Source organism: Branchiostoma floridae, chromosome 1, assembly GCF_000003815.2.
Source record: "Branchiostoma floridae strain S238N-H82 chromosome 1, Bfl_VNyyK, whole genome shotgun sequence".
Lineage (NCBI taxonomy): Eukaryota > Metazoa > Chordata > Leptocardii > Amphioxiformes > Branchiostomatidae > Branchiostoma > Branchiostoma floridae.
In genome coordinates this window covers 28,938,974-28,965,666 of record NC_049979.1, presented here as the reverse complement: position 1 = coordinate 28,965,666, position 26,693 = coordinate 28,938,974, and the positions used below count along the sequence as shown (strand labels likewise).

At 42.6% G+C, this 26,693-nt stretch overlaps 1 protein-coding gene across 1 annotated transcript; it reads left to right on the top strand.

The window, feature by feature from the left end:
- Nucleotides 1–1,767: 1,767 nt before the first annotated feature.
- LOC118421316 (condensin-2 complex subunit D3-like) lies at nucleotides 1,768–26,086 on the top strand. The gene is given in 30 exon segments (XM_035828602.1): nucleotides 1,768–1,915; nucleotides 2,900–3,060; nucleotides 3,946–4,024; nucleotides 4,421–4,504; nucleotides 5,405–5,606; nucleotides 6,092–6,269; nucleotides 6,676–6,812; nucleotides 6,814–6,958; nucleotides 7,410–7,529; nucleotides 8,009–8,114; nucleotides 8,502–8,592; nucleotides 8,963–9,121; nucleotides 9,777–9,937; nucleotides 10,551–10,741; nucleotides 11,407–11,640; nucleotides 12,287–12,405; nucleotides 12,965–13,067; nucleotides 13,733–13,922; nucleotides 14,504–14,731; nucleotides 15,604–15,900; nucleotides 16,494–16,732; nucleotides 18,303–18,421; nucleotides 19,300–19,525; nucleotides 20,126–20,323; nucleotides 20,858–21,002; nucleotides 21,755–21,897; nucleotides 22,346–22,417; nucleotides 22,685–22,826; nucleotides 23,082–23,425; nucleotides 24,138–26,086. Coding segments are annotated over 30 exon segments (4,995 nt in total). The 5' UTR covers nucleotides 1,768–1,860; the 3' UTR covers nucleotides 24,465–26,086.
- The last annotated feature ends 607 nt before the right edge of the window (nucleotides 26,087–26,693 follow it).

Here is a 26,693-nt window from a genome sequence, read left to right as displayed (position 1 = left end):
TATTGATTTGATTACATGAATGACATACTCTGTGCACCCCACATTGCAACATTTCATACTCAACACGATAATGTACAAATCTTGACATACGAGACTAAAGGCTTGGATACACGCAAAACCTTGAAGATCACATTTCTAATAGCTTAGTACGTGACCATCATCATCATTATCATCGGTCGACGTGCTTACACAAGACGGGGTTATACCTCCCCTTAAGGTGGGGTCACACCTACGTATATATTCAAGTCCGTATGAGGCGCGCATTTGCCTCCACCAGGCCCCACAGGTCGTTGGAAAAATAATAGAAATTGGACGAACGTAAACAGGTAACATGTTAGACGAGTAAGCTGGGTCGCTAACCATACTTCTCGGTCAGCTAACTCATCTGGCATGTTATGTATCTATATTTGTCCAATTTGTACTATTTTCCCCGCGACCTGTGGAGCCCGGTAGAGACTAAGAGCTTCATACGCACCTCAAACGGACTTGAATATATACGCATGTGTGACCCCACCTTTACGGGGTGACATGCCCGTTCGCTGCCGGCTAGGATGCGGCAGGTCTCCCGTCCGGGTGCGTGGCTGCTGTATGGCTAATACGAGACGGAGGTTCGTCAGGCCACCATCCGGGTGATTTGAAGTGAATCACTAACTCCAGACAGACGGATGGGCCCTTGTCGAAGCTATAGGTACTCATTTTTACCTGAGTAAAGTGAGGAAGGTGCAAAGTGCTTTCTAAGGGCACATGTGCACAAGATCGGAGAAACGGCAGCATTCGAACTCGGGACCTCTTGGTCCTCTTGGGTATTTAGCATGTCGTGAATCACCTAATACTGTTAGAAAGTAACGTTTTTGGAAGAACTCCAGTCTCCAGCTATGTTTTAGTCTCTGTTCGCTGAGATAATGTAGTCCCTAATAACTTGGTTAATTAGACAGAGCAGGAAATGTTTCTCAAAGCTGACGTCAATTTTCAGATAATAGTGAGATTTTTACCAAACTCCCCGCTGTTTTGGTTGGTGCACAGGAAGGTACCCAGCATGCATCCTGCTGTCACGTGACGCACCGATGCCAATCTCACATCTGTAGGGAACGTTTGGTTGTCAGTGATTGCAACTTTGCATGATGTATCACATGTGTTAATAATAACTTTCAGATTATTGTTTTCATGTTTATACCTCAGAGAAGTTGCAATGCCGTATGGCAACACATATGGGTTCCATCTTGGTGCTTAGAACTATCTAGCAAGTTTCACTTCTGCAACTACAGTCTAGGCTAGTAACCTACATACAACTATTATGTTCCACGCAACCTATTTACCCATTTTGGTCTATTTGACCATCCCCGAAGAAGAAAAGCAACAGAAATCATCGTTTACTCTCATAGCTGGCTAAACTACCTGGCATACTATCCTATGTTTTTATATTATTTACAAAGACATACGCCTCCCACCCCCAACAAAATCCTAGCTACGGGTATATAGGGAATGCTCTACTTTTCAAACGAAAGAAGTTTTCAAGTTGAAACAGAAACTTTGATCTTTTTCCGGGAATAATATAATATATTGAATGAATGAATAGAATTATAATTTGGGCAACAATTTTGCCCTTTTGAGATCTCTCTCTTCTTAGCTCCGAATGACTCATTGATCATTGCTTGACATCTTTATTTTAATCATCACAAGACGGACCGGGCAAATCTTCACCGGATGTATGAGCGGCAGTCATCACATTTTCCGCTAGGTGGCGCTGATGCTAATTGACCGCGCCTGCGCTCTGACGGAACTGTTCATTTTGGCGCGTCAGTTGAAAACATCAGAGGAAAGAAACACTGCTGACAACAACAACAACGAAACTGTACAAAAATGTCGAACTTTCCAGACGTATGCGTCAGGCTGGGAATAGGAGCATTACAGAAGGGTAAGTGTGTTGCAAGTAAACTGTATTTTGCGTTGTCAGTAGTTGTATTTTTCCTGGTTGGATCTGAATTATAAGGGGGAGGGGGGCAAGGTAAAATTTTTGCTTCTCTGAAGTTAACTTTGGATTTGAGCAGTTAACTGTCCCGGAAGTTAAATGAAGTAACAGTTATTTCTAAGCATTTTTACGTGAAGCAAGAACTCATATCATAATGAACGGCCATTTTTTCATTAGAAAGTGTCTAAAATTAAACGTTTTCTTACTGGAAAATTTCTACCGGACAAGGCCAGGGCTCAAGCAAATCTGGATAATTTTTGGACAGGGGGGTTGGGTCAGGAAAATCTGGATTGGGCATGGGGTCTTTTTAATACACGCTTAAGGTCACCTGTGGCTCTCCTCAAACACTGGACCTCCATTTAGTAGTAATTATGTCCTATCCAAGGGACGGCCCTATTAAAAATCAAGGCTAGGTATCGTAGAGTGGAATATTTTGTTATCACCAAGCACAGTAGGGGCATCTTCTCTGGATAGTTTTAAAGAACAGTTGCAGATAGATGTGAAAAGGTTAGGTGTGACAGGCCGTTCAGTGTAATATAACCAGCTGCTGCCGCACCGCGTGCCTGCAAAGCTGGTGTGTTACACCAAAGGGCAGTTATACTGGCTATATAGATACAGATACAGAAGGCAAGCTGGTGTGTTACGCCGAAGGGCGGTTATACCGGCTATATAGATACAGAATGAGATATAGAAGCTGGTGTTTTACACCAAAGGGCGGTTATACCGGCTATATAGATACAGAATGAGATATAGAAGCTGGTGTATTACACCAAAGGGCGGTTATACCGGCTATATAGATACAGATACAGGTACTCTTTTTCACCTGAGTAAAGTGCCTTAGCTTCCTTATCACCAATTGGTTCTGAGCTGTACACTCAGTCGTTACTCCACACGACCCCACGGTCTAACCCCGCCATGTTTGGTTTGCAGACTGGGTAGACCAGGTTTGGGACTGTGACTTCACCATCTGTGACCCTCCCGCGGAGGAGTGCGGCATCAGCATCGACAGTCGCTACAACGAGCAGCTTCTCCGTGCCGTGCAGCTTCTGGCACGATATTCAAACGAGGAAAACGCCGAACACGGTGGACAGGTAAAGTCACAGTTTTTTGTTTGTTTGTAAACTGCATACCTAGTAAACTGCATCATGTAGGCTTTTAGCCAGGATTTTATTATGTGCCTACCTGCCTAAGTGCCTAGGCCAGTGACTGGCCCTTTGCTCCCTCCGTGATATTTCTCCAGACTGCACGATTCTTCAACCGGTGCAATGGCCTAGTGGGTAGAGTGTTCGCCTTGCATTCGGTAGGTCGTGAGTTCGATCCCCGGCCGAGTCATACCAAAGACTCTAAAAATGGTACATGCTGCTTTCTCTGCTTAGCACTCAGCACTAATGAGGAAGAGTATGGAAGTTAAACACACATCACTACCAGCGGACCAGCCCCCTGCTGTAGTGGCTTGCACATGTGTGGCCCAAGGGCTTCGAAGTGGGGATGGGCGCCACCCTACGCGTCTGTAGATGCATGGGCAAACTTTAACTTTTTTTTTAAGCACGATTCTTCGCACTCATCTCCGCCAACCTGATACTCTGTCCGATGTCCTTTGCAATTTGGTCCCTCCATCGCTTCGGGGGTCTCCCCCGTGGCCTGGGCTTTTGGAAATCTTTTTTATTATGTAGTATCATAGTATTCAGGTAGTCTTTGTATAATAATATTTATCACAGTTCATTGTTACATGCATATTCCCTATCTTGTCTGTGCCATGTGCTTGCAATTAGTCTATGGGCATGAACTTGCAAATAACCTTTCCTATTAGTATTAGACTCCAAATTTCCTAGTGATTGAAAGTCATCGCGTGGCAAGTGCTACATGTGCGAAGTCCTTCCTTCGCAGGACTCTTATTCAGAAGTTTGACTTTTATTTTATTTTTTATTTATCGGTTTGACTTTATTCAGAAATTTGTTTTTCACCCTTAACCACAGGACTTCTGGAGCCTCCTGACTGACCATGACCTCTCCTATCGTAACATCATCGCTCTGGCCTTCTACTCTATTTATACAGGTAAGGTGGATTGGAAGAAATTACACGCGCTATCAAAAGTTAGGTGCACAGCTTCAATTTTGGGTGCACAAAGGTACATGTATTTCAAGCTCTCCCTTGGATTCTGGTAAAATATCGCTAAATCTCGAGATAAAGGCACAAGAGAATAACACAGTGGCCTATATTTGTGAAACTGCAGTTATCGTGTTCACAGACACACACTTGTGTACACACACACACACACACACACACACATACGTGCTCCTGAAAACATTACTTTATTAGCAAAAGTATTTATTTTTTAAGGAGTTTTTTTAAGACTCTAGGTGCATTCTTACTAGATCCCAGTAAGTGTTTTAGTGTATGTTGTTTGCTGAGGTACAAACTATGTGATTTCTATGTCCCCTGATGCTCCAGGCCAGCAGAGAGTAGCCAGTGCTATAGAGAAGGAGGCAGCCTGTCTGGCCACAAGTCTGTACTTCAACCTGCTTCAAGTGCCAGGTAAAGCAGGGGGCTATTGAGTAATTGACAATATGTCATCATATGGTCTGTCAAAACACAGAAATCACAAAAGTAACTTGGACAACTATTGAACTGTACATACACCTTGAAGTTTTTAGCTGTTCACATTGAGATGGACTGTCTCCATATTTCTACTAATTCTAGGTGCATATTTTACCGAAAACTTTATTTTTATAAGATACTGTAAATGCATTTAATTTCGTGGAGATTTAATTTCGTGGTAGCGGGAAAAGGGACTTTTCGCGGTGGTTTTAATTTCGCGGTAGCACCATGCACTGTAGTCTCTTACTGTTATGGAAAAATGTTTGCAGTGGTTTTAAATTTGCCGTGAAGCGGCCGCTGCGAAAACTGCGAACATTAAACCACCGCGAATATTTCTGCATTTACAGTAGTACCTCCCCTAGTAACGCTGGTATTACAAATTTGAACACCCTTAAGGTGTCTCACTGTTGGCCACAGATTTTTGTGGCAGCTTCGCAAATTTTTGCCAATTTACCCTTGACTTGCGGCACACGTATGGAATACGTGACCTCTGCAAATGAAATGGCCGCGCCTGGAATCATCAGTTTTGCAAACAGGCACGGCCCAGTGAGGTACCTGAACAGAGTCACAGGGCTGATATATATGCAATAACCGTAGGGACAGATAAAAAACCAGGAGATCAGGGATTGAAAAATGTAAATATGATTCGATGTTCAATAAAATCAGAAGGGATGACAAAAAAGTATGTTTTGTGCAAACATCTATGTTTATTGAATAATGATGTTATGGCTGAATGTAATCGGGAAACATTGAATTTTGGTGATGTCATAAACACAATAAGCAGATCTTACATTACTGTGTATGTACATTTCCATGTATCATGTTTCCACACTACAGGTAGTGGTGCGTACGGTACGTTCCACGCCGTGCTGTTTGAGAAGGCCATGAACGTACTGAAGCACTGGCCGCAAGCCGGAGGGAACAAGCGCAAGCACAGGAGCGACGGCGCTGAACCGCAGGGGAAGAAACCACCGAAGGCACCCAGGAGGGGGGGTCAGCCCCAGGGCAGGGAGGAGGATATGGAACAGGATGGGGACAGGTCAGTACAGGGAATTAGGCAGGGTCTTTTTTTTTAAATTCAATGTTTAGTCAACAGAAGAAAAGTATGTACAGGAGACAAACAATATAACATAAGAGTACACACACACTGAATACACGTACACATTAGTGAACACATTTGCAAGATCACCCGAATTTCTGTAATGACTGGATAAATTGTTTTGCTTTCGTACAATGTTTTCTTCTATAGCCTAGTATAGGCTTGCAATGATCACTGTGATTTGTATCCCCTATGCTCTGATTTTGGACCTTGCACTGTGATTTGTATTCCATATGCTGTGATTTGGGTCCCTATACTGTGATTTGGTCTCTACGCTGTGATTTGGCCCCTAGGCTGTGATTTAGGCCCCTGTGCTGTGATTTGGGAACTAATGTTTCTGACAGTTGTAAATTTAAAAAGTTTTAGGGAGAGTATAAAGTAAGTTGTGATGAAATCCTTACACTGCCTCCATGTTGTTTTGACAGAGATGGGGATAATGCAGATGAAGATGACAGTGATGATGAGGAGGTGGTCCTCTCCGCCCAGGAGATGACCAAGATCAAACAGCTCCTGATTGGCTGCCTGAAGGACCTGATCCGCCTCCTCCGCTGCGGACACTTCTCTCTCAAGGAGCGACAGGACAGTACCCAGCATGCACTGGAGGTATGACATCATCACCGTACCTAACTTGTCTGTGCTTTAACTTTTATTACAAGTGTAACCTGTTTCCCAGCATGCATGAATTATGTAAATGTGAAATCAATTTGCATGATTTATGATGAAATGTAAAAACTGGATTCTTCCATTTGAAAGGACTTGAACCTACACATATGTGTACAACATATGTACATGTATTTTTGATAAAGTAGACTACAATAAACATAATAGATTATGCTAATGACAGCCTTATTTGCATAATCAATGAGACAAGATGAAACTACAAATCTACAAACTTTAGGCTCCTAGTATTTCATGGAGGTATGAGGTCTCCGAACTCTACAGTATTGCCTTCCTTTGGAAAACATTGTGTTGTTGTTGGTGTTGATGTAGTTGTTGTTGTTGTTGTTAGACCCTGGTGTTCCTGACGAGAGTTGAGCTGACCAATGAGGAGTTGAGCTACAGTACGGACATGAACCTGAGCCACATGGCGTCCCTCACACAGCTGGCGTACATCTTGTTGTTGTTGATGATGTTGTTGTTGTTGTTGTTAGACCCTGGTTTCCCTGACGAGAGTAGAGCTGACCAATGAGGAGTTGAGCTACAGTACGGACATGAACCTGGGCCATGTGTCGTCCCTCACACAGCTGGCGTACATGGCTACGAGTATCCTCTCTACTGGAGCACATGGGGAGGTCAGGGTTTGAACTCTCATAATTATGTTTCCTGATAGGGAAAACATATTGTTTTTGCTGGTTTCCTCTTGTTCTTCTTTCTTCCTCTTCATCATGAGGTTTCAGTGTAAGCAACCTTGCAATACTTGAATATGTTCAATCATATACTTGTTTATGTGGTTCTAACTTTCCTTATAAGTACCAATGGTACAATGTATCTTCCTTACCTTATTATACAAATTATACCAATGAGAGAAAATCATCCAGGATGCATTTTCTCAAAAATGTTGCCTTTCTAGTTTCTTCCTTTAATGATTACCTTCTTAGGTTATGGTAGTGACCGTTTGTGGATGAGCCGCATAACTTGAAAATGCATTAGATGGATTGCCTTGATATTTGGTACATGATACCAGCAGATACTGGCATCATGTACTGCTCCAACCCCTTAGATTTTGATTGGTTGTTGCTGCAGGTTACTGCAGTAGTGACCTGCCTATTCCGTCTGCTGCTCCCCAATGTGCTGATGATGGGGGAGGGGGGCAGTGTGGCACCAAACGCTATCCCACAGGCCTTGCAAGTCATCAGTTCACAGGTAAAACCATTCATTTTGATCCATCACCAGATATGTTTTTTTGTTTGTTGTCTAGAATGTCTTATCTGCAAGTCTCTATATCCTCCAACGTTGTGGCACTTACACAAATTTCCTCATTTCACACAAATGAAAATGAGTACCTAGCTTCGGTTTGGAATATTTTTATAATAGGACCTATGTATGATTGAGGAAAGCCAAAGCTTGAGTGCCACATGAAAGAACCTACCACAGATATAAGAAAGAGTAGGGGTCTTCACTGGTGTGATTGGATCAATTCAATCTGTGAGGATATGTAGCTTGTACTCTTCAGTACAAACCTTGTGTGTTAGTATGTTAGAACTTTGAGTTTGAAAAATAGCAATGAACCCAAATTCTATGGCTTATTTCAAAGTATCAACAAGTAATATATCACAAACCAAGGTTTTATTGTTTTTTTCTGAATATACTGTATGTACCTGTGTATTATTTTCTTATTTTAGGCTGTTGGGTATGCGTGTCACCTGGCCCGGCAGGGTGGTGAGGCAGTGATGCCGGTGTACCGGATACTCCTGCAGCACTCCTGCTGGAGGGTACCTGACAAGGCTGGTATGTATGGCTCCTTCTTTACTACTTTTCTTTGCACAGACGTTTTACCCCCCAAGAAATCCATACCTACAAAGGTAGCATGGTTAGAAAACAAACTGTGCTAATTCGTTGTGATTGCAAACAATAATTACTGCAAGATATCACAATATTTGCTTTGTTGCCTTCAAGAAAGAAATTGTGTATTGTCATAGAAGTAATAATCAATTTAATTTAATTACCTGGTGGCAAAAGTATGATTTTGGACTGTTTGATGATTGATAACATTAGAACATATTTAGTGTAGAAGTCTTTATTAATTTTTAATACTATACTTTAGTAGTGTTACTAGTGGCGATTGCACTTTAAGAAATGTACATTCTATATAATGCCATTTTGATTCTGTTCCAGAGTACCGAACGCGGGTGTCCCAGAGTGTGGTGAAAATGTTACAGGCACTCCCCACGCCAGCGTACGCAAGCTTTCTGGAATGGCTTTACCGGTGAGATATCTTAATACACAATGTTTCTGGGATTTTAAGCTTTGTTTGAGTAAACTGGCAAGTGCTTTTCACAATCAGTTTTGTTTTCTTTAGTTTTTACTTGGCATTCCTTTTCCTGTGACAACATCATATCAATGAGACATCTGATTTCAACCACCTGTCTGTATTGTAACCTGTAAGTTGTGTGACGTCGTCTTGGCATAACATTTAGGGCGTTTGATCAAGAACCCGGAGGTCCTGGGTTTGAATCCCCTGACATGCCACTGATGTTGTGCGCCTTTACCTTTTTTTACCTGCAAATTGTACTGTACCAACACGACCCAACTTTTTTAATAACACATCAGACTGATTTGTTTTTTTCTTTTCACAGATTTTCCAGGTCTACCAAGATCGGCCACCGTACGTTCGGACTGGACATGGCGCTGGCCTTGCTTCCGGAGCCAGAGCGCGAGATTGACGATAATGTTCAGGACGACCACTTCATCTACCTCACGCGCATGTTCCTGTTGGAGAAGATGATTATGGCCAGGTAAGATACACAAATCTTCACTGTCACAATGTTGGTATGTAATTTTGTATTAGCTGTTGGCATCCATCTGTCTCGGAAGACTGGCAAACGGTTACTCGCCGTCTGCCTGACCTGCACCCGACTTTATAAGGTGAAGAAGGCTAAGTATATTTAATGTGCATTTCCTTCTCCACCCTCTCGTCTACTGGCGCACTAAGTCTCACAGGGACAAGTATTAGCTAGTTCAAGACAAACTGCAAAAGGCACCAAAGTATTACGAAGTATTATGGTATTTTGCAGTTTGTGACCTCATGTTGGCAGAATGGTTAGGGTGTTTTGCCCAGGACCCAGAGGTCCTTTGTGTGAATCTCCTGACATGCCACCAGTGTTACACCCTTGGAAAAGGCATGAATTCAAATTCATTTGGTGCAAAATGTGTTCAAGATCGGCGGAGAAGGGGCACATACATGTACTTTTATTTGAGTTTTCCCATAGATTTTCAGTCCCAAAGATTTGTCCATGACTTGCCTCGATTCAGGGGTGCATAAATTGTACATTATTTAGGATACATACTTTAATCAAGAAACTTCGGCATCAAAATGTTGTTAACTATATCAGAAAATGTTGCATTTTGGTTTCATACATAACTATCAGACTTTGATGTTGTTCTGCCCAGGTGTTCAGACGTGGCCCCCAATGTTCGTGGCCGCGCCCTGAGCTGCCTGTCCCAGTGTATCTCCTCAGAGAACCCCAGCATCGTACTGCTGTTCCAAGACTTCTTTGCCTCGACCCTCACCAAAACCCCCGGGGTACAACGGTCCAACACTCCGCTCACAGGTACTGGGTCATAACAGAGTTGTCATAATGTTTTGTTCATCAGCTAGATTGTAATGTAAGAAGTTTAACATTGTACCTTGATATTGGATTTTTTTTTACACATTACCAGTAAAATCTGGAGTGCTGCTTCTTGCCACTATATGTAGCTGATGTACAAATGTACATGTAGGTGGCGCTTTTGTGGCAAGAAAATAATCCCAAACATGGCTAAGTTTGTCATCCCAGTTCATTGCTGGGGTTGACTTTTTTCACAACTAATTTCTTATCCAGGCAGCCACCTTAATCCACTGGATACTGGATATTAGCCTGTCTTTCTCTGTCTATTACCTTGGCCCCTTCCCATTCAATATTGCAATTGTTTCTGGCAATGTGGCTCGTAACGTAAGCTGTTTTTTACCGGTTGTGTATATAATAAAGAAAACTCCAATATCCTATATGTTCTACCATACTGATGAAATCATTTTCAGATATCGCTAGTATGATACAAATAACTAAATGCTCTAAAAATTTGAGTGTGTACACTACAACCACTTGTGGTATATGATGGTAATGTTGAAAATAGGTGGTAAGTTACAATGCAACGCTGACATCTTTGCCTTCTTGCCTACCCTAGGGAATTCCACTGCACTGACTCCCTTGGGGATGACCCCCTCCCCTGGTGCCAGTACCCTGCAGGGTGAGTCCCCTGCCCCCAGGGATGTCTCGTTCGGTAGCACTGCACCTGGCGGGACACAGAACTTGTTCACCATGCTGGGGGAACGTTTGAATGATGACAAGGTCGGAGTTCGCAAGGCGGCTCTTCAGGTATAGACATCTTTAACAGTTGCATGTTTAGAATTCTTTGAGTGAATCATGACTATGTACAGTACCCACATCGTAAGATTTAACATAATTTACAATGAGCGTAATCGTATATACCATAATCATGATCGTAATTACGGTCGGATTTAGGGGCCTGTAGCACATGGAAAACAGATGGTAATATTCAGCATATTTATGTTTTGAAAAGAGTGAATATTGAAAATTCACCATTGATTATTAAATCAAACAGCCTGATTTACAGCAGAAACTCCCTATCTCAAGACTGGTAGCACAAACATCAAGAAGGCCAAATTATGATTGCAACAACTAAAAAAAATGCTCATTTTAAGTATGGCATGAGTTTTAATGAACTGTTTTTAAAAGAAAATGCCATTTTTGTTTGACTTAGTCTCTTCCCATTTTTTTGGCAATGTCTCAGGGGTGGAGGCTATAAGTATGCCTACATTTGTACATGTATGTGTCTCCGAATAAATAGACTTTGACTCTGCAGTGCAATGTGAACCAGTCAGAATTGCCCTGAAGAAGGTGACAGACGGTCACCGAAACGTCGGTGAGAATAAAGCACTGGTTGTGTAAAAAGTGTCTCTTTATTCAGTGACGTACCAACCTGATGAAACTGTTCACGGATGTATGTGTCTCCGCTTCAGGCATTCGAGAGCCTTGTGTCGATCAGTCCGACCCCTCCCTCAGTGAAGGAGGTGGAGATTATCTACCAGCGCTGCATGGACGTGTCCCTGTCTGTCCGGAAGCAGGCGCTGCAGTCCCTCACCACGGTACTGCACAAGAACCCCACCCTCCCCCACGTGCACAAACTCTGGCTGGAGGGGGTGGTGCCTGCCGTCATGGACAGGGAGACAACCTGCTCCGAGAAAAGTCTGGAGGTCAGTCACCTCAAATGTGTCATGATACTGTACAAGTTTTGTACATGTCATAAATGCAACACTTGCCTAGACAAGGGGGTAGGCTTGGAAGAAGATACAGTGTAGAACAAAAACTCTTGCAGTACTTTTAAGTTTCTGGTTAAGCAGTCACAGTACTGGATAAGACTCCAAATTTAGTGAGAGATAGGGCATAAGAAACACAAAAAGAAACAAAATAGACACCAATATTCATTGTAACAAGACTTGCAGCAACAAAACATGGTATCACTGCTAACAAGTCATCTATTTCTGTATTCAAGAGGTGCACAAAGTGACACTAGTGTAGTAGAATTGTATCATTTACCAAGTTGACAACTAGTGTCATGGCTACCCGATTGGTGCCAAATTTACTATCGAACTAGTGTCAGACTTCTACAAGTACAATAAGGGCTCCTGAACAATACCACAACATCTATTTTCCCATTTTGGTACTTTCTCGTCATTTTCACGATCCTCAGAGGGAAAGAATTCATTTTTTTTTCAACATCAGGCAAAAATTCATGAGTGCTAATGTCATCCATGAAACTTGCTGTGGCCTAAACATAAAGTTGGCCAAGATCCTTAGCTAAATAAGTGCCAGTAAAATATAATGTATGTAACATTGCAGCTTCTAGAGGACACCATCCTGGAACAGATTGTTGATGTTGGAAAATCCCAGAACGAAGACTCCGACCTTGCCTGGAACTTACTCAAGGTCATAGCTGGTATTGAGGGTCAGGAGCTCAGGTCAGTGTGATTTAATTGCAATCAGATTGTAACAAATTGAAACAAATTCCAAAAGTGTCGGTGGCGATCAAACTGTTCCAGCCAAATGGAGTAGGGAATTCTTCCGAGCAGCCTTCGTAAGCCCTGCTTTGCCTAGGCTGTTTCTGACTTAGGAAGGAGAGATGCTGCTACTGTTAGTGTTAGCCTTTCACTGAGCAAATCTGTTAAAAAAAGATCGAATTTTATAGAGAGACATGATTTGAGGCGGAATATATGGTGTAACCAGAGATGGAAATATTGGCTCTGCCCCGGTCCAAAGCCGTTTCTGCAGGCATGAATGAAAGAAGAAAATTAATTCACAAAAGTATTTGACAGGCTTAACCTGGTATGAAATCATTCTTGAAGTAGCTTGACTGTAAAATCCAACCCAAAAATTGGACTCACCCAAATTTTTGACTGAACCAGTCTTTATTTAGTATGAAATCATCGACGTCTTGTTCCCGCCACAATATGGTAAAGTCATAGTAACATAAAAGTTGTTTTTTTAAGATTAAGATTTGATTTTCTCTTTATCTCTCAGGCGCTACCTCGGGAAAGCCTGTAACATCTGGTCTCGTCAGGGGAAGCTGACTTCTAGACTTTTAAAGGCCCTGAGTACTCATGTCAGCTCCGACCATACAGAGGTGAGAAGCTTACATGCACATGTACTTTTCATTTTAAAGAAAGTATTCTTTTTTTCTCAATAACAAGAAGACAACTTGTAAGGTAGCGTTCAAAGTGTCCAGTGGTTAGCGGACATGCCTCTAGAACTAGAAGACGTGAGGTCAATTATAGCAGACAGATAAGGCTACATAAATGTACATAAGAAAATTATGTTCAAGTAGTATAACAGTTACTATAAGTATAAGAGAGTATCTCATAACAAGAAGGGGGTGATTTACATGTACATCTGCAGACGACGAAGCAGCCTAAATAGGGACAGGGAGCACCATTATCATCAGTCACATGACAAGAGAACTCCAAGATGAGATCTACTACTAGTACTAGGGAAAAAAAGAGTCAGAGTGCGTCTTGAAAGCTCCCCGAGTATTAAGAACTTTGTTGTGTTATTGGGTGGTCCGACTACTCTCGTTGCAGACGGGCTGAATTGCAAAGAGCTTCCAGGGTCTGGAGCGAGCTACCTTTCGGCACTACTCAGATGTCCTCAATACGATTAGTAATTGCCCCACATGCGGCCATGGGACTGTACGTTTTGAACCACTCATACCGGCAAGGACAACTACTAGTGTAAATTGTTAACAAACATTTTGTCAAAAGTTTCTCATGATATTTACCGTTATACTTCCAGGCTGCCTGGATGATGATGGCATTAGTTGCTAAGTACTGCCCCAAGATGGACTACTCCATGGTGCTGGATAACTGGCAAGGGTACCGTGACGGGCGTGGCGTCTTCAGCAAGGACACCGTGTCCTCCATACTACAGGTCATGGGCAGCATAGCAGGCAACATCCCCAAGCACAAGATCAATGAAATCATGGGTAGGAAGCCAAGATCTCACTGTTTCGGCTTAGGTCCCATTTCCTAACCAGAGGCCAGCTGGGATGTTTGCGGAAACAAAAATGTTACTGTTTACCAAGGACCAACTACACAAATTACACATGTATGCTCCTGACTATTTATTTAAGTTCTGTGTATTTTGTTGCCTTTTGTCCGAATGAAAATTGGACAGTGGGACCTAGGCCTAACTACATTTTCTATGGCTGTCGGTATCGGGGAATTTGTGGCATTTGTTTAATAACTTACTATTTCAAGCATACATTTTTGTCTGGTCTTTCACTTCTGTACTTTTTTCACTGAATTCTAATCATAAAATACGATGAACTTCAGTAGCGTATAATTAAAATACTATAAAGAAACAGCCCTTTTAGAACTTAAGTACCTGACTTCGGTTGGGGAGGTAAAAGACTTCGCCTTTCAGTTCTGTACCCTAGACACAATGATCCACTGCCCCTTCGGCCTTAAAAAGGCTAGCCTATGGGGCTACATGTACCGTTACTATCATCAAACCTTTCGTGGTTATTTGGAAAACATTTTAATGCCTTTTTCTTATTTACTGAAGCTGACTTGAAGAAACTGCTCCGAGGATACTCCTGTGACCCCGGAATGATCAAGGACCTGGTCTGGACCTTGGAGAAACTGACCAAGGGCTGCTCCAAGGAGCCCGAGGAGGCCAGGGCCATGATGGACGAGTGGGCCACAGAACTTCTGCGGCGCTCGGAGGAATACCTGTCCAGTCTAGTGCTGAATGAAGACCTGAACACTGCAAACTTGGACGTCATGGCAGTCGGTGGGTAGAGTAATACATGATACTCAGGGGCTCTTGTGTCGTCCGACATGAGGCAGTCAGGTAGGCCAGCAGGCTCTGTCGGCAGCCATCCTCCTCACATCCTTCCAGCTGACTGCTCAGAGGTCCCTCTCAATGGTCTGCCTGTAGTTCATCTTTAGTAATACATGTATTGTAGTTGATACGTTAAAATCCAGATGGTGTATTAGGCAGTGCTCATCTCTGTTTCAGTAGCCCTTGGCCATGTAACTTTGTTGCAGTAGCTGTATACAGTGCAGGGCTAGTTCACTCAGTAGTGTTGTGTGTGTGTTCAACTACATACTCTTTCCCACATGCTGAGTTTTAAACAGAGAAAGCAGACTGTACCACTACCATTTTTAATTTGTTATGACTCAATCAGGGATCGAACTCACAATCTACTGCTATTTTATGCGTCTGCCGAATGAAGGCTCTACCCGCTTGGCCATTGCACCGGTTTGGCAAGTAGGACTGAGAATTGTCTTGCGAAATATACATAAAGTAGAATGTAATTATACTGTTTCATTGACAACAAACACAGCATTATTTAGCAATTCAATGTGAAGTTCCTAATCAGGCATGTACACATGTAGAAGCACACCAAATAGGAATTACCCAAGCAACTGGATATGATTTTGGAAATGGGCAGATGTTTCAGGTAGCATCCACTACCTTTTGTCAGTGACACTGACGGAAGATTTTGCTGACAACAAAGGTAATGAAACGTCTGACTGTTTCCAAAATCATATCCAGTTACTTGAGTAATTGTTATTTGGCATATTTTATTACCTGAATGTCTAATATTTATCTTCGTGTGTAGAAGTACATTTCATGACATTGCGTACAATTGTTTTCAGTCCGCCACCTGTTCACTGTGGGCGAGGTTGCCCAGCTGTGTCCGGCCAAGACGTCCAAACGGATCATCCTGATGGTCCAGTCCTTCCTGGTGGACAACACCAAGCTGGATGAGCTCCCCTCCAGCCAGGGAACGCAGCTGTCTCAGATGCCGGGGTCGCAGCTGTCCCAGATGCCGCTCTCACAGGCGGCGGCGCAGCTGTCCCAGATGCCATCTCAGATGTCCCAGATACCACTCTCACAGCTGCAGGGCCCTGCACTGCCTCCTACCATCAGGGCACATGCCATCCTCACCATCGGTCAGTGCTAGTCATTCTTCACAAGGTTTTTTTTTTCTCAGAATAAAATTGCAAGGGGAAGCTTTGCGAGGGATCGGAGCCACCAAACGGGGTTGGTGTTGAAGACTCCCTCTTCCACGATGTGGAATTTTGGAGAATGATAATTAAAAATAGGGCATTCTGCATTCAAATGCTTCCTGATGGGCAAGCTACTATTCACAGTTAAAGACTGTGGCCATATGTGCACATCAGTACATGTACATGTACATGTTAATGTAGTAGTATCCATGGTCAATCAGAATTTTGTGCTTGTCAGAGGGCACCCACAAAGGGGCACATAGTCAGGGCATAAGAACACAGTAACCCTTTTTAGACAAAGCCCTGTTTTGATAGCTTGCTATAATCGAGAATTGGGGAGGGTACGACAAGCTGTGTATTGTTCACAAACACTTCATTGTGCTTAATGTCAAAAAGAGCTTTCCCCAGTACAATGAACCTGTAAATACTGTCTTCTCTGTCACAACCAGTGGAAGGAAAGCGAGCTAAACTGGATCAATATCACTTTCATGTTTTGTCCATTTGTAACTAACTGCCCTGTTGATCGTTGACCACAGGGAAACTGTGTCTACAGCACGATGACGTCGCTAAGAAGTGCGTGCCCTTCCTGGCGCACGAGCTGGAGACGTCCCCGCACATTCCCATCCGTAACAACGTGATGGTGATCCTGTGTGATCTCATCAAGCTGTATTCCACCTACATCGACCACCACATCCCCGCCATCGCGGCATGTCTGAAGGACGAGAGCCCGTTGATTCGGAACCAGACCCTCATCATGCTGACCCAGCTACTGCAGGTTAGGCAATGTTGATTTGATCATCGGTTATCAAGTTTCAGATGTTTAAAAAGAAGTTTTCGACCACACTGAATTGTATAAAGCAGCTGCAAAACGCAAAAAAAAGCAGAAAATGGGTACTGATGTCAAAGTCAGTCGCAAAGTCAATGAAGATGTGAAGAATCTCTTGTTCGGTATACAATACATAGTGTGTTAAGTCATTTGTTCAAACTTAGATTCCATACTAAACTGAAGATAACATTAGGGCCAAACTTTTTTTTAATTCGCACGCTCACATCAGTTTTGGGGTTCCCAGAGGATGTCATCCATATAATTCATAATCCAATCAACATGGCCTAAGGGACCCTTAAAATCTTTGTATTTTTGGTTGACTTTTTCATCAAAGCTCAGACAATTATAATTGTGTACATTGTATGCTGTCAATATTTTCATAATACCCAAAACAAGTCTACTATGACTTGAATGAGTATTTACTAATACTAATACAGTCAAACCTGTATTAGTGGCCACCTTTGCATAACGGCCAACTGCCCATAGTGGCCACTTTTTGTCGGTCCCTTGGATTTGTAATGATTAAGAAATAGGCTTAGCGGCCACCTGTCCAACGCGGCCACGGCCACACGATTTCCGGTCCCGCAGGTACAAAAACACTGCCGATTACAGCCACGCGAGCCGCTGATCTATGTTTCGGCACGCGTTCGGCCATATACAGTGGCCGTATCGTCACCCTAAGCCGGATTTAAAACCTCTTTGACTTATTTTCAAAACAAAACTTCGTAAACTGGCGCTACCCATACCTGCTGACAAACGAGGTCATATAAGGTCAATAGACGACACCAATATTACAGAGGTAAATTGTGTTAAAGTTACGTTCTAATACACTATAGGTTAATTTACAAAAATCACAAAAATTTCTAAATAATTGTTACAAAGACAAAATGATATGAACTTCAGACTATGGTAGATTGTATTCTTACATTTATTAAGAGATAAGTCTAAAATGATGTGACTTTTCTTGTGAGTACCTGTACTACCACATTAGCGTAATGGGCGAATCTGACGTGTGAACGCGAGCGGGAACATACGGACGGCGAAGTATCAAAGGATACAAGACGAAAGATCAAAGAAATATGACGATTGCGGTCTCTTCAGACAATATCAACTGTAGAACATTTAAAACTTTTTATAGCTTTTGTTTTCTTAATACATATAGTGTAAAAATCATTGCAGTACATGTACAGTACTGTATTATGTGAATAGAGATCAGTGGGTACTAAAACCAAGTGTAACTTATTGCTTGTGGTCAATTAATTAGCATATTCTTTATAGTGGCCACCTCTCTATAGTGGCCAATTTTGACCAGTCCCTTGAGTGGCCGCTATAGACAGGTTTGACTGTAGGTGGAAATTTAATTTATCCAATACTAGCAAGTTCGTCAATGCAAATGAGCCCTTAAGAACTTTGGAAGTATTGGTTGTTAATCGCAAATAAATCTTGAAATTTTCACATTTTCAGATATGAAAACCTCTTCTTTTGCCTGAAAATATGTATATTTTGTTGTTGAATGCAGGAAGACTTCATGAAGTGGAAGGGCACCCTGTTCTTCAGGTTTGTAAGTGTTTTGGTGGACCCAGACGAAGATACCCGCAAGTCTGCAGAGTTCTGCCTGGTGCACCTGTTGTCTGAAAGGTAAGGTTGTCACATGCTACGTTCATGAAGGTTCGACATGCAGGTAGCAGGGCTCGAAATACCACCTGCATATGCAGGTTAGTGCATGTAAAATTGGGGCTGTGCAGGTACATTTGTATTTCTGGTGTCTACCTGCACCTAACCTGCACTGGTCCATGTACTGGGTTTTATACATGTACATAAATGTCATATGATGTAGGTGTATGTGGACTGTTATTAGCTGCATTGACTGTTACCACTTATAAAGTATAGAAGAAAAAATAGCAATGGTTTCTGAACAATATAAATTCAGAGTGGTGCAGGTAAAATTTGTCAGGTGCAGGTACATGTAATTTTCAGCATTACCTGCACCTGTGCAGGTATGCAGAAAAAAGTATTTTCAGCCCTGAGGTAGTAAGGTACACCAAATAGCAATTACTCAAGAAATTAAAAATGGTTATACTTTTTAGATAACAAATCATCCATTATCTTTCATCAGTGACACTGACGAAAGATAATGGATGTTACATAATGTATCTGAAATGCCTGACCGTTTCCAAAATCGTATCCAATGTGGAGTCCACTGTCAGGATGAACAATACTGTCAATGAAAACTGTTCAAGATGGCCACAGGGTCTGGACAAAACTTCCCATTTTTGACTGGTGTCCAACTAGAAGAGGATCAGCTCACAACATGGCATATAATTGAATGGTTTAAGTAGGTATCATGTCAAAATGGTGTGATTTGCAACAGCCTAACATTACCAACACTTTATGGACACAAATAGTGCATCTTATATTACACAAGGTGACCAAGATAAAACAACAGTTTGTTTGTCTAAAATAAAGTATATTCATTGGCATATTCATCGGCATATCATTGGTATCTGTCCTCACAGGCAGCCTGGCATGTACTTCAACAACTTTGTCCAGTGTGTGTACCACCTGAACTCGTACCAGCACCATCCCGTCTATAACAAGTTTAACGAGTCGGAGCGCGAGAGGAAGATGTTCTCCCTGGCCGGGGAGGCAAATCGCGAGAAGCGCCGGACGATCTACCGCTTCCTGTTGGAGCACATGACGGACGAAAACCGCTTCAACCTGATTGGGAAGCTCTGTTCCGAGGTATGCATGAAAATGATTGTTCTCTGAAATTATCATGGCAGCTCATCTGTGTTGATAGTAATCAAAGTGCAATGATAAACTTTCTTCCAACACAAAGGTATACACGGATCAAACTTCAAACAACCACCATACGTCGCCTTCTTCAGGAATGATGACCTATCACTTCCGAATATAAAAAGTTATGAACATGTGACCTTATTGACACATGATCTTGCACGATGTTGATTGTTCTGTCAACTAAACTAACGAGGAGTGTTTTTGAAAATTTTTTGCTGATAAATCCTGATATACATGAACATATTTGATATATATTATGTGTTTGCAGTCTTTGTCCTACTACATATAGTGCAACTTTTAAAAAATTGTACTATATGAAGTAGGACAAGGACAGCAAGAAAATACTACCTGTACTATACACAAACTGAAACGATTTAAAAGGTAGTATTTTCTTGATGCAATGTATGCACCCAAAATATGCACCCCCCAATTGAGGAGGTACAGGTAATTAAACAAGTTTGAGACCTAAAATTTGTTTACTACTAATAGGTACAATTTTTACACAATTTGTTCTGAGTTACCACCCTGTTTGTGTACACGTAGGTGCTGGAAGGGTTTGTAGACAACGTGCTGCCCCTGAATGCAGAGACGAGTCAGATCCTACAGGACACCCTGTCTATCCTGTCCTGTAAGGAGATCAAGCTGGCCTCCCTCAAGGCCAATGCTGAGGAGGACGCTCTGAACGAGGGGGATGCAGCAGGGGCCGCCTTCCATAGGGCAACTAATAAGTTCCTCACTCAGGTTTGTACACTCAATCTCATGTACTTCATGTACTTCATGTACCTTACTTTAGCACCTACATGTATGTTCCTCCCATGCCCTACTAGCAATAGCTATACATGCCGTGATAGCCAAGATATGTAGCCTACATGTACTGTTGGTTAATTATGTGGGAAAGTTTGCAAGGATTCCATTTCGTGGTCTGGAGAAAAAGGAGTGTTCGTGATGGTTTTGAGTTTAAGATAGCGCTATAGCCACACACTTAACAGTAATGGAAACCAGCCAGAAACCATCTACTAGGGACTAGGCAAGAGTGCTATAGACAGAAAGTTGGAAAAATTGATGCACAGACAGAGTGATATATGTTAATAGATTTAGTAGGACTTGATGTACTGGTGATCTGTATCTCTGTTATATTTCATCTGACTCTTACCTCCCTCATAACTTCAACAGTAGGCCGATTTCTCATGAATAAATAGAGGTTCCAACACATCAAACAAAATGGCATCCAATAAGTCAAATCAACATGGCCTAATGTTGTTTTGCATGATGCAGGTGGTGAAGAAGAACATGATAGAGAACATCGTGCCAATCATCATCGCCCTGAAGCACCAGCTGGAGGCCAAGCGCTCGCCGCTTCTGCGCAGCCTCATGGTCTACCTCAAGGAGGTCATGAAGGACTATCGCAACGAGGTCAAAGGTCAGTCGTGATCCCATTCCCACTTCACCGTCCAGTTGTAAAAACGTAAAGTGGTCATCCTCAATTTAGATGAAACATAATGCTTTTTCAAGTAACTGGTAGTAATACAATGTGAGTTCACTACATATGGCTCACGTTTTGGCCATATATATAGAATACAACACGGTGTATTCCGTATCGCCCAAGGTATCAGCCTGACCGCGGGTCGGATCGCCCGAAGGCCGGAGGGCGATCCGACCCGCGGGAGGGCTGAGACCGAGGGTGATGCGGAATACACCGTGTTGTATTTTATTTATGTCATACCCACCTGAGAAAACCCATGTTTTGATGCGAAATGCGCCAGAAGTTGAACAAATTTGGTGCCCTTGAACAATAAGTGATGCAACAGCAATGTTCCAACGTCCGAATCAGGTATTCGAATTGCCAATTCGGCCCGCTCGAAACAGTTCGATTTATTCGAATGGAGCCTGTGTGATACGCCTTTCGAACCTGTGCGATACGGAAGCATACGGCCCGGTCCGGAACACCCGTATCGAACGTTTTCGCGTCACAGGTATGACATTAAGTCCAGTACTGGGGCCACCACTCTTCTCTCATGGACCAACATCAGCAAATGACTATCTTTTCATGTAAAGTAGGGTAGCTTTTGGGCCCCCTTGCAGCTTGCTCTGGAACTGCAGGGGCATTTTTGTCATCTGTCAAAACAACATGAGAATTTGTCATCAAATCCAACTCCTTTTTTTGCCACACAGATATCATGGCAGCTGATAAACAGCTGGCGAGTGAGATCGAGTTCGACCTGCGACGTTTTGACGAACAGCAGCGAGAACAGGAGGAGGAGCGACAGCGCCGTAAATCTGTGGGAACTCCCGGTGCTGCTGCCACCCCTGCGGCGGTACGTCAGAATCCCCTCTTTGTACTGATATGTGATGGTTGTTAGGGTCGCAATAAAGATCACAAGACACCCGATCTAGATATAGTCCATTTTATTCTGCTTTATTCTCTCGTCACACACGGCTAACTTCCCCTGACTCCCCCCAGAAGTGTCTGATCCGTGCCCCGGGCCCTACCACTACCACTTTGCTTGTGGGGGGTCTTGACTTAACACACAACAATGGTGGTAAGCTTAATGCTCCAATGGTACACAAGTATTTATTGTCCCCTGGTTAGCTACTTGACACACCGTAGGCCATGTTCATTTGATTACATGTACATGGATGAAGTCAGCGGACACATCAATTTTTGGCTATTTCCCAAAAAGTTATGTGAAGACAGGAAAAAAATATGTTTTCCACCTGTGAAGTAACAATAACATAACAAATAACAAATGCCTTATTCCCCAGGGAGGTCCCACTCCAACTGTCCCTGGAAGTGGTTCCGGTGCTCCAGGCACCCCAAAGAGACATCCTGGTCCGGTATGTGGTACTACTTACCTACTGTGTAGTTGGACATGTTCACAGTTACTGTTCTATTACCTTCACCAAAAATGGTAAATGTTTTTGGTAGCTTGTGTGCCTGTGTACATGTACATGACCAGCAGAACTCTAGAATTCCTGAATGGATTGTCCTGATATTTGGTATGTGCATAGGTCTTCAGTAGACCTTGCAGTTGAAATGATTAAATTTTGGGCCTTCTTTCCCTCTTGGGAAATTAAGTCTATGAATAAAAACTGAATCTACAGGAGCCGGGCGCCGTTCCACGAACGCCAGCTGCTGCTCTCGGCGCCAGGCAGCTGAACGTGCTGGCGATCATCAACTCCGCCAGGAAGAATATGTCTGCCCGCAGGGCCGCACGTGTCGCCGATCAGCCCGACGGTGGGGACGGTAAGCACCAACGACTGTTAGAAAATATAATCTGTAGATACAATGTAACAGAAATGTCTGAATGAATTAAACTGTAATTTGAGAGTGAATTTGTGAGTAAGAATATGAGAGATGGAGTGAGAATGACAGAGAGGGAGGGATGAGTGATATGAGTTGGTGGGTGTAAGTAAATCTCCACCTTGATGTCAGCAGTGGAAATTGAGATACATGTACAGAATACATCTTTTGTTCCTTTTTTCGTTCGTTTCTGTGTAGGCTCCCCCAATGCTAACAAAGCCTCCTCCCCTGCTAACCAACCTCAGCAACCTGATACCCAGCAACCTTTGCATTCACCTAACGTTGACACCCCGTCTGTCACCCAGAATGCTTTGCAGCCAACTAACATTGATACCCCAACTACACCTCCAGGCACCCCCGGCAAACCCCAGTCTCCGTCTCCCAAAACCCCCGCTCGCCCTAGTGACGCCTCCCCCCTACCTCCCCCCGCACAGCCTCGCACCCCCCTGAGGTCTGCAGGGTTTGCCACGCCCGAGAGGACCAGGCAGCCGTGTCGGGCTATCAGTACTCCAGACAACACCATACAGGACATCACCTTCCAGGTACAACTTCTTTTCACACTCCCGGGGCCCTCTTTTGGCCACACCAATTTTATTTGTTGTTTCTCTGATTTTTCAGAAAAAAATTCAGTCGTTCGGTCGAAGAAAAAAAGTTTTCAAGAAGTCGAGGGTAGGAGAGATCGAACAGGAAAACCTAAACTTTCAACATTTAGGGGTCCCTGGTAGTAAAGTCCAAAGTTTGAAGAAAAATGATAGACGTACCGTCCAAAATAGGCACATACAGCTACTGGAATTTGAGGCCCATAGTCAATTTGAGAAAGGAGAGGCAGTGAAATTTTGTCAACACAAGGTGTGGCCATCAATTTGAAAATCAGAATAAATAGGGTCGGGAAATCCGAGAAACATCAAATAAAATTGTTGTGGCCTTAAGTACCATTGAATTGATGAAGAAAAGGAACTACACAACATGGTTAGTTAAGTAATGCTTGTCATACCCTGTCTGTACCCGTACATGTGCCTTTCATGGTAAAACCTTACCAGAACATTATGCCGTCATCAAATTTCATAGCACAACCCAAATAATTTCTGTGATCCAGTGCCCAAAACTCTTCTTAAATGATAGGATGCTTTGTGATGACTCTAATGTTTTTGTGAAACATTTTCAGACATTGTATGTTTATGAATCCAACAGTCTGTCAATATGTAGCGGCAGTAATAGAAGTTCATTATAATGAGGGTGTGTGTCTTGTCACAGGCTCCATTTGATGTCAGTGCCATCACACCGATCGTCGCCAGCGGCAGACCCCGTAGAGTCCCGTCCGGGTCTGAACGTAGTCCAAGTCTGGACACTGTGGCTGACACGGACGGGGCCGAGGTGACGGAAAAGATGGCCGTCATTTGTCTGAAGCACCCGGAGGCTGTCGAAAAACCTGTGGAGTGGAAGGTCGTGACACCTAACAAGACAAGGCAGCGAACCCGAAGCCGTCCCCAGAGCAGCAGTGCAGAGGAGACAGAGAACCAGCCGGGGGGTTCCACAAGGAGAAGTGCTCGGACCAGGACTCCCAGAACATCCAACTCATAACTTTATCTCTCCATTATCGAGATCTGTTTTGAAATACAATAAGAAATATCATTTTCATTATGCCCAAGTCTGGCATCAAGTAAATTTGAAAAGAGTTAAAGTCTCATAATTGGTATTTTGCAAAGGTATAACAGTGTATTTTTCCACATGGAATCCTCAGTTTATTTTGTATCTTTACCGAGATATTTAGTAGATGACTATTCTTCATGTCACTAACTTTTTATAGTATTGACTTCATTCTCAATGTATTTGAAGATCTAATAACCACCCATGAATTGTAGCGGAACCAATGTGGGAATGGTCCCACAAAGGTCAAAGTTGAAAGTTCATCTGACAGATGAGAGAAGTATGGTGGACAAAGCCTTGACACTTGGAAAGGGTCCCATGATGTGTGAACCTAGATTGAAAATAAAACTTTGAAATGCGTTGTTGAGGAAGTGTGTTAGTCTTTCTAAAAGGTCCAATTTTATGTATGACATCTAGCTCATTACGTTTCGGCTGTTCTGAAAAATCATGAATCTGCCAACTCATAACAGCTAATTGCATCAGCCTTCCATTTAATGGGCACCCTCATATCAATACAGGAATTGAAATGACCAGAATACCAACATTGTGGAAGTTAAGACCAACACAGTTGACAGGTGTAGAGCCAACGTTTGAATATTTCATGACGTCACAGTAGCGTTACTATGGCAACACGATAGTCTCAATCAGACTCCTCAAAATTGGTTACTGAAAAAAAAGTTTAAGTTACCAAAAAGTAGTGAATCAGTTACGACTGGTTTGGAACACACTACGGTAGTTCTAGGAAAACGAGAATTTGACTACATCGATCCTCGGTTGTAAACTTTGGTACTTGAAGGCATGACTAGTAATATTTCTTGTCTAAGGTGGTTTAAGATAGTAGTTGCTACACCTTCCGATTTATTAGCTATTTATCACCACGCAATCCCGCACGGTCGGTACATACCGCTGGCTACTTTATAACTATACAACTGTTACAGTACCCGGACCCTAGATACATTGGATAAAATCCACTGCTTCCAAGGCCTCAAAAATGCTATTTAGCCACCTATACCCTGAGGTTCAGAATGCATTCATATGTGTAACATCCAATACGCCTTAATTAATTGGACTCTCTTTCTCTCGCGTTTAAATGTCACAATCATTTTAATAGACGGTGCGTTTACCAGCTGAACACTTCTTATTTCACTCCCTTCGGGGTCGATTTACTCGGACAAACATACGTTCTCATTATCAGGTACTGTAAAAATATTCACGATGGTTTCATGTTCATCGGCCTTTTTGCCGAGACTGGAATATCACCGCCAAAATGTGTGTGTTTTGTCTTCTAACCTGAGGCCGAAACGCTTATTTCATTTATCAACCGCGAGTTTTAAAAAAAAACAACGCTCTTTTACAGTAATTACCCAACTCTGTTAGACAGGGCCAATTTCGCTACTTGATCGTTTTACAGTGATTAGATTGAATCGCATTAACGTTATATACAAGCTTTCCCTAAACAGCATATGTGACATGAATTGAAACTGTGCAACAAAATCGTACCGATCTGACCACGCGCGGTCTATGCTACCACAGAATAAAGAATAAATACATGAGACAAAGGCCATAGCTTCGAATTTGTCGTGTATTCTTTCAATTTTACGTAGCTGTGCAAACACATAAGGAACTGGAGATATTGTGCCCATATCTACATATACAACACTTCATATGCAACAGTAATTCTTTTCATATTTGTATCATGAAACGTAGATATGTAGAATGAATATATGTTATAACGTTGATATGGACAAGCTGGACTCACAGAGAAATCACAGAAAACTTATTTTGTTTTAGATTTCAGTCTGACACAAATGAAAGCAAAATCTACATGTACATAGCGAGCGAGACACTGGACCAAGAAGCTGTGAGTTCACCTGACCTGCATGCCAGACTCGAAAGGGCTGCAGTCCTTTAATAGGTCTATGTCACATTTCAGACAGGAGCTCGGCCAGGCAGTTTTCGGGAACGATATAGAAATTAAAAGACACCAAACTACGCAAGACGTAAAGAGAATAGTCATGGGCATTATTTGTGTATATTTTTACACAATAATTTTCATTTTTCTTTTCCACAAACGGGCCCAGGTTTGGAATATATGTGACGTTAGCCGAAGGAAGGGACGTGCTCCACTGTTAATTTTGCTTGTCGAGAAAAGCTAGGGGAATT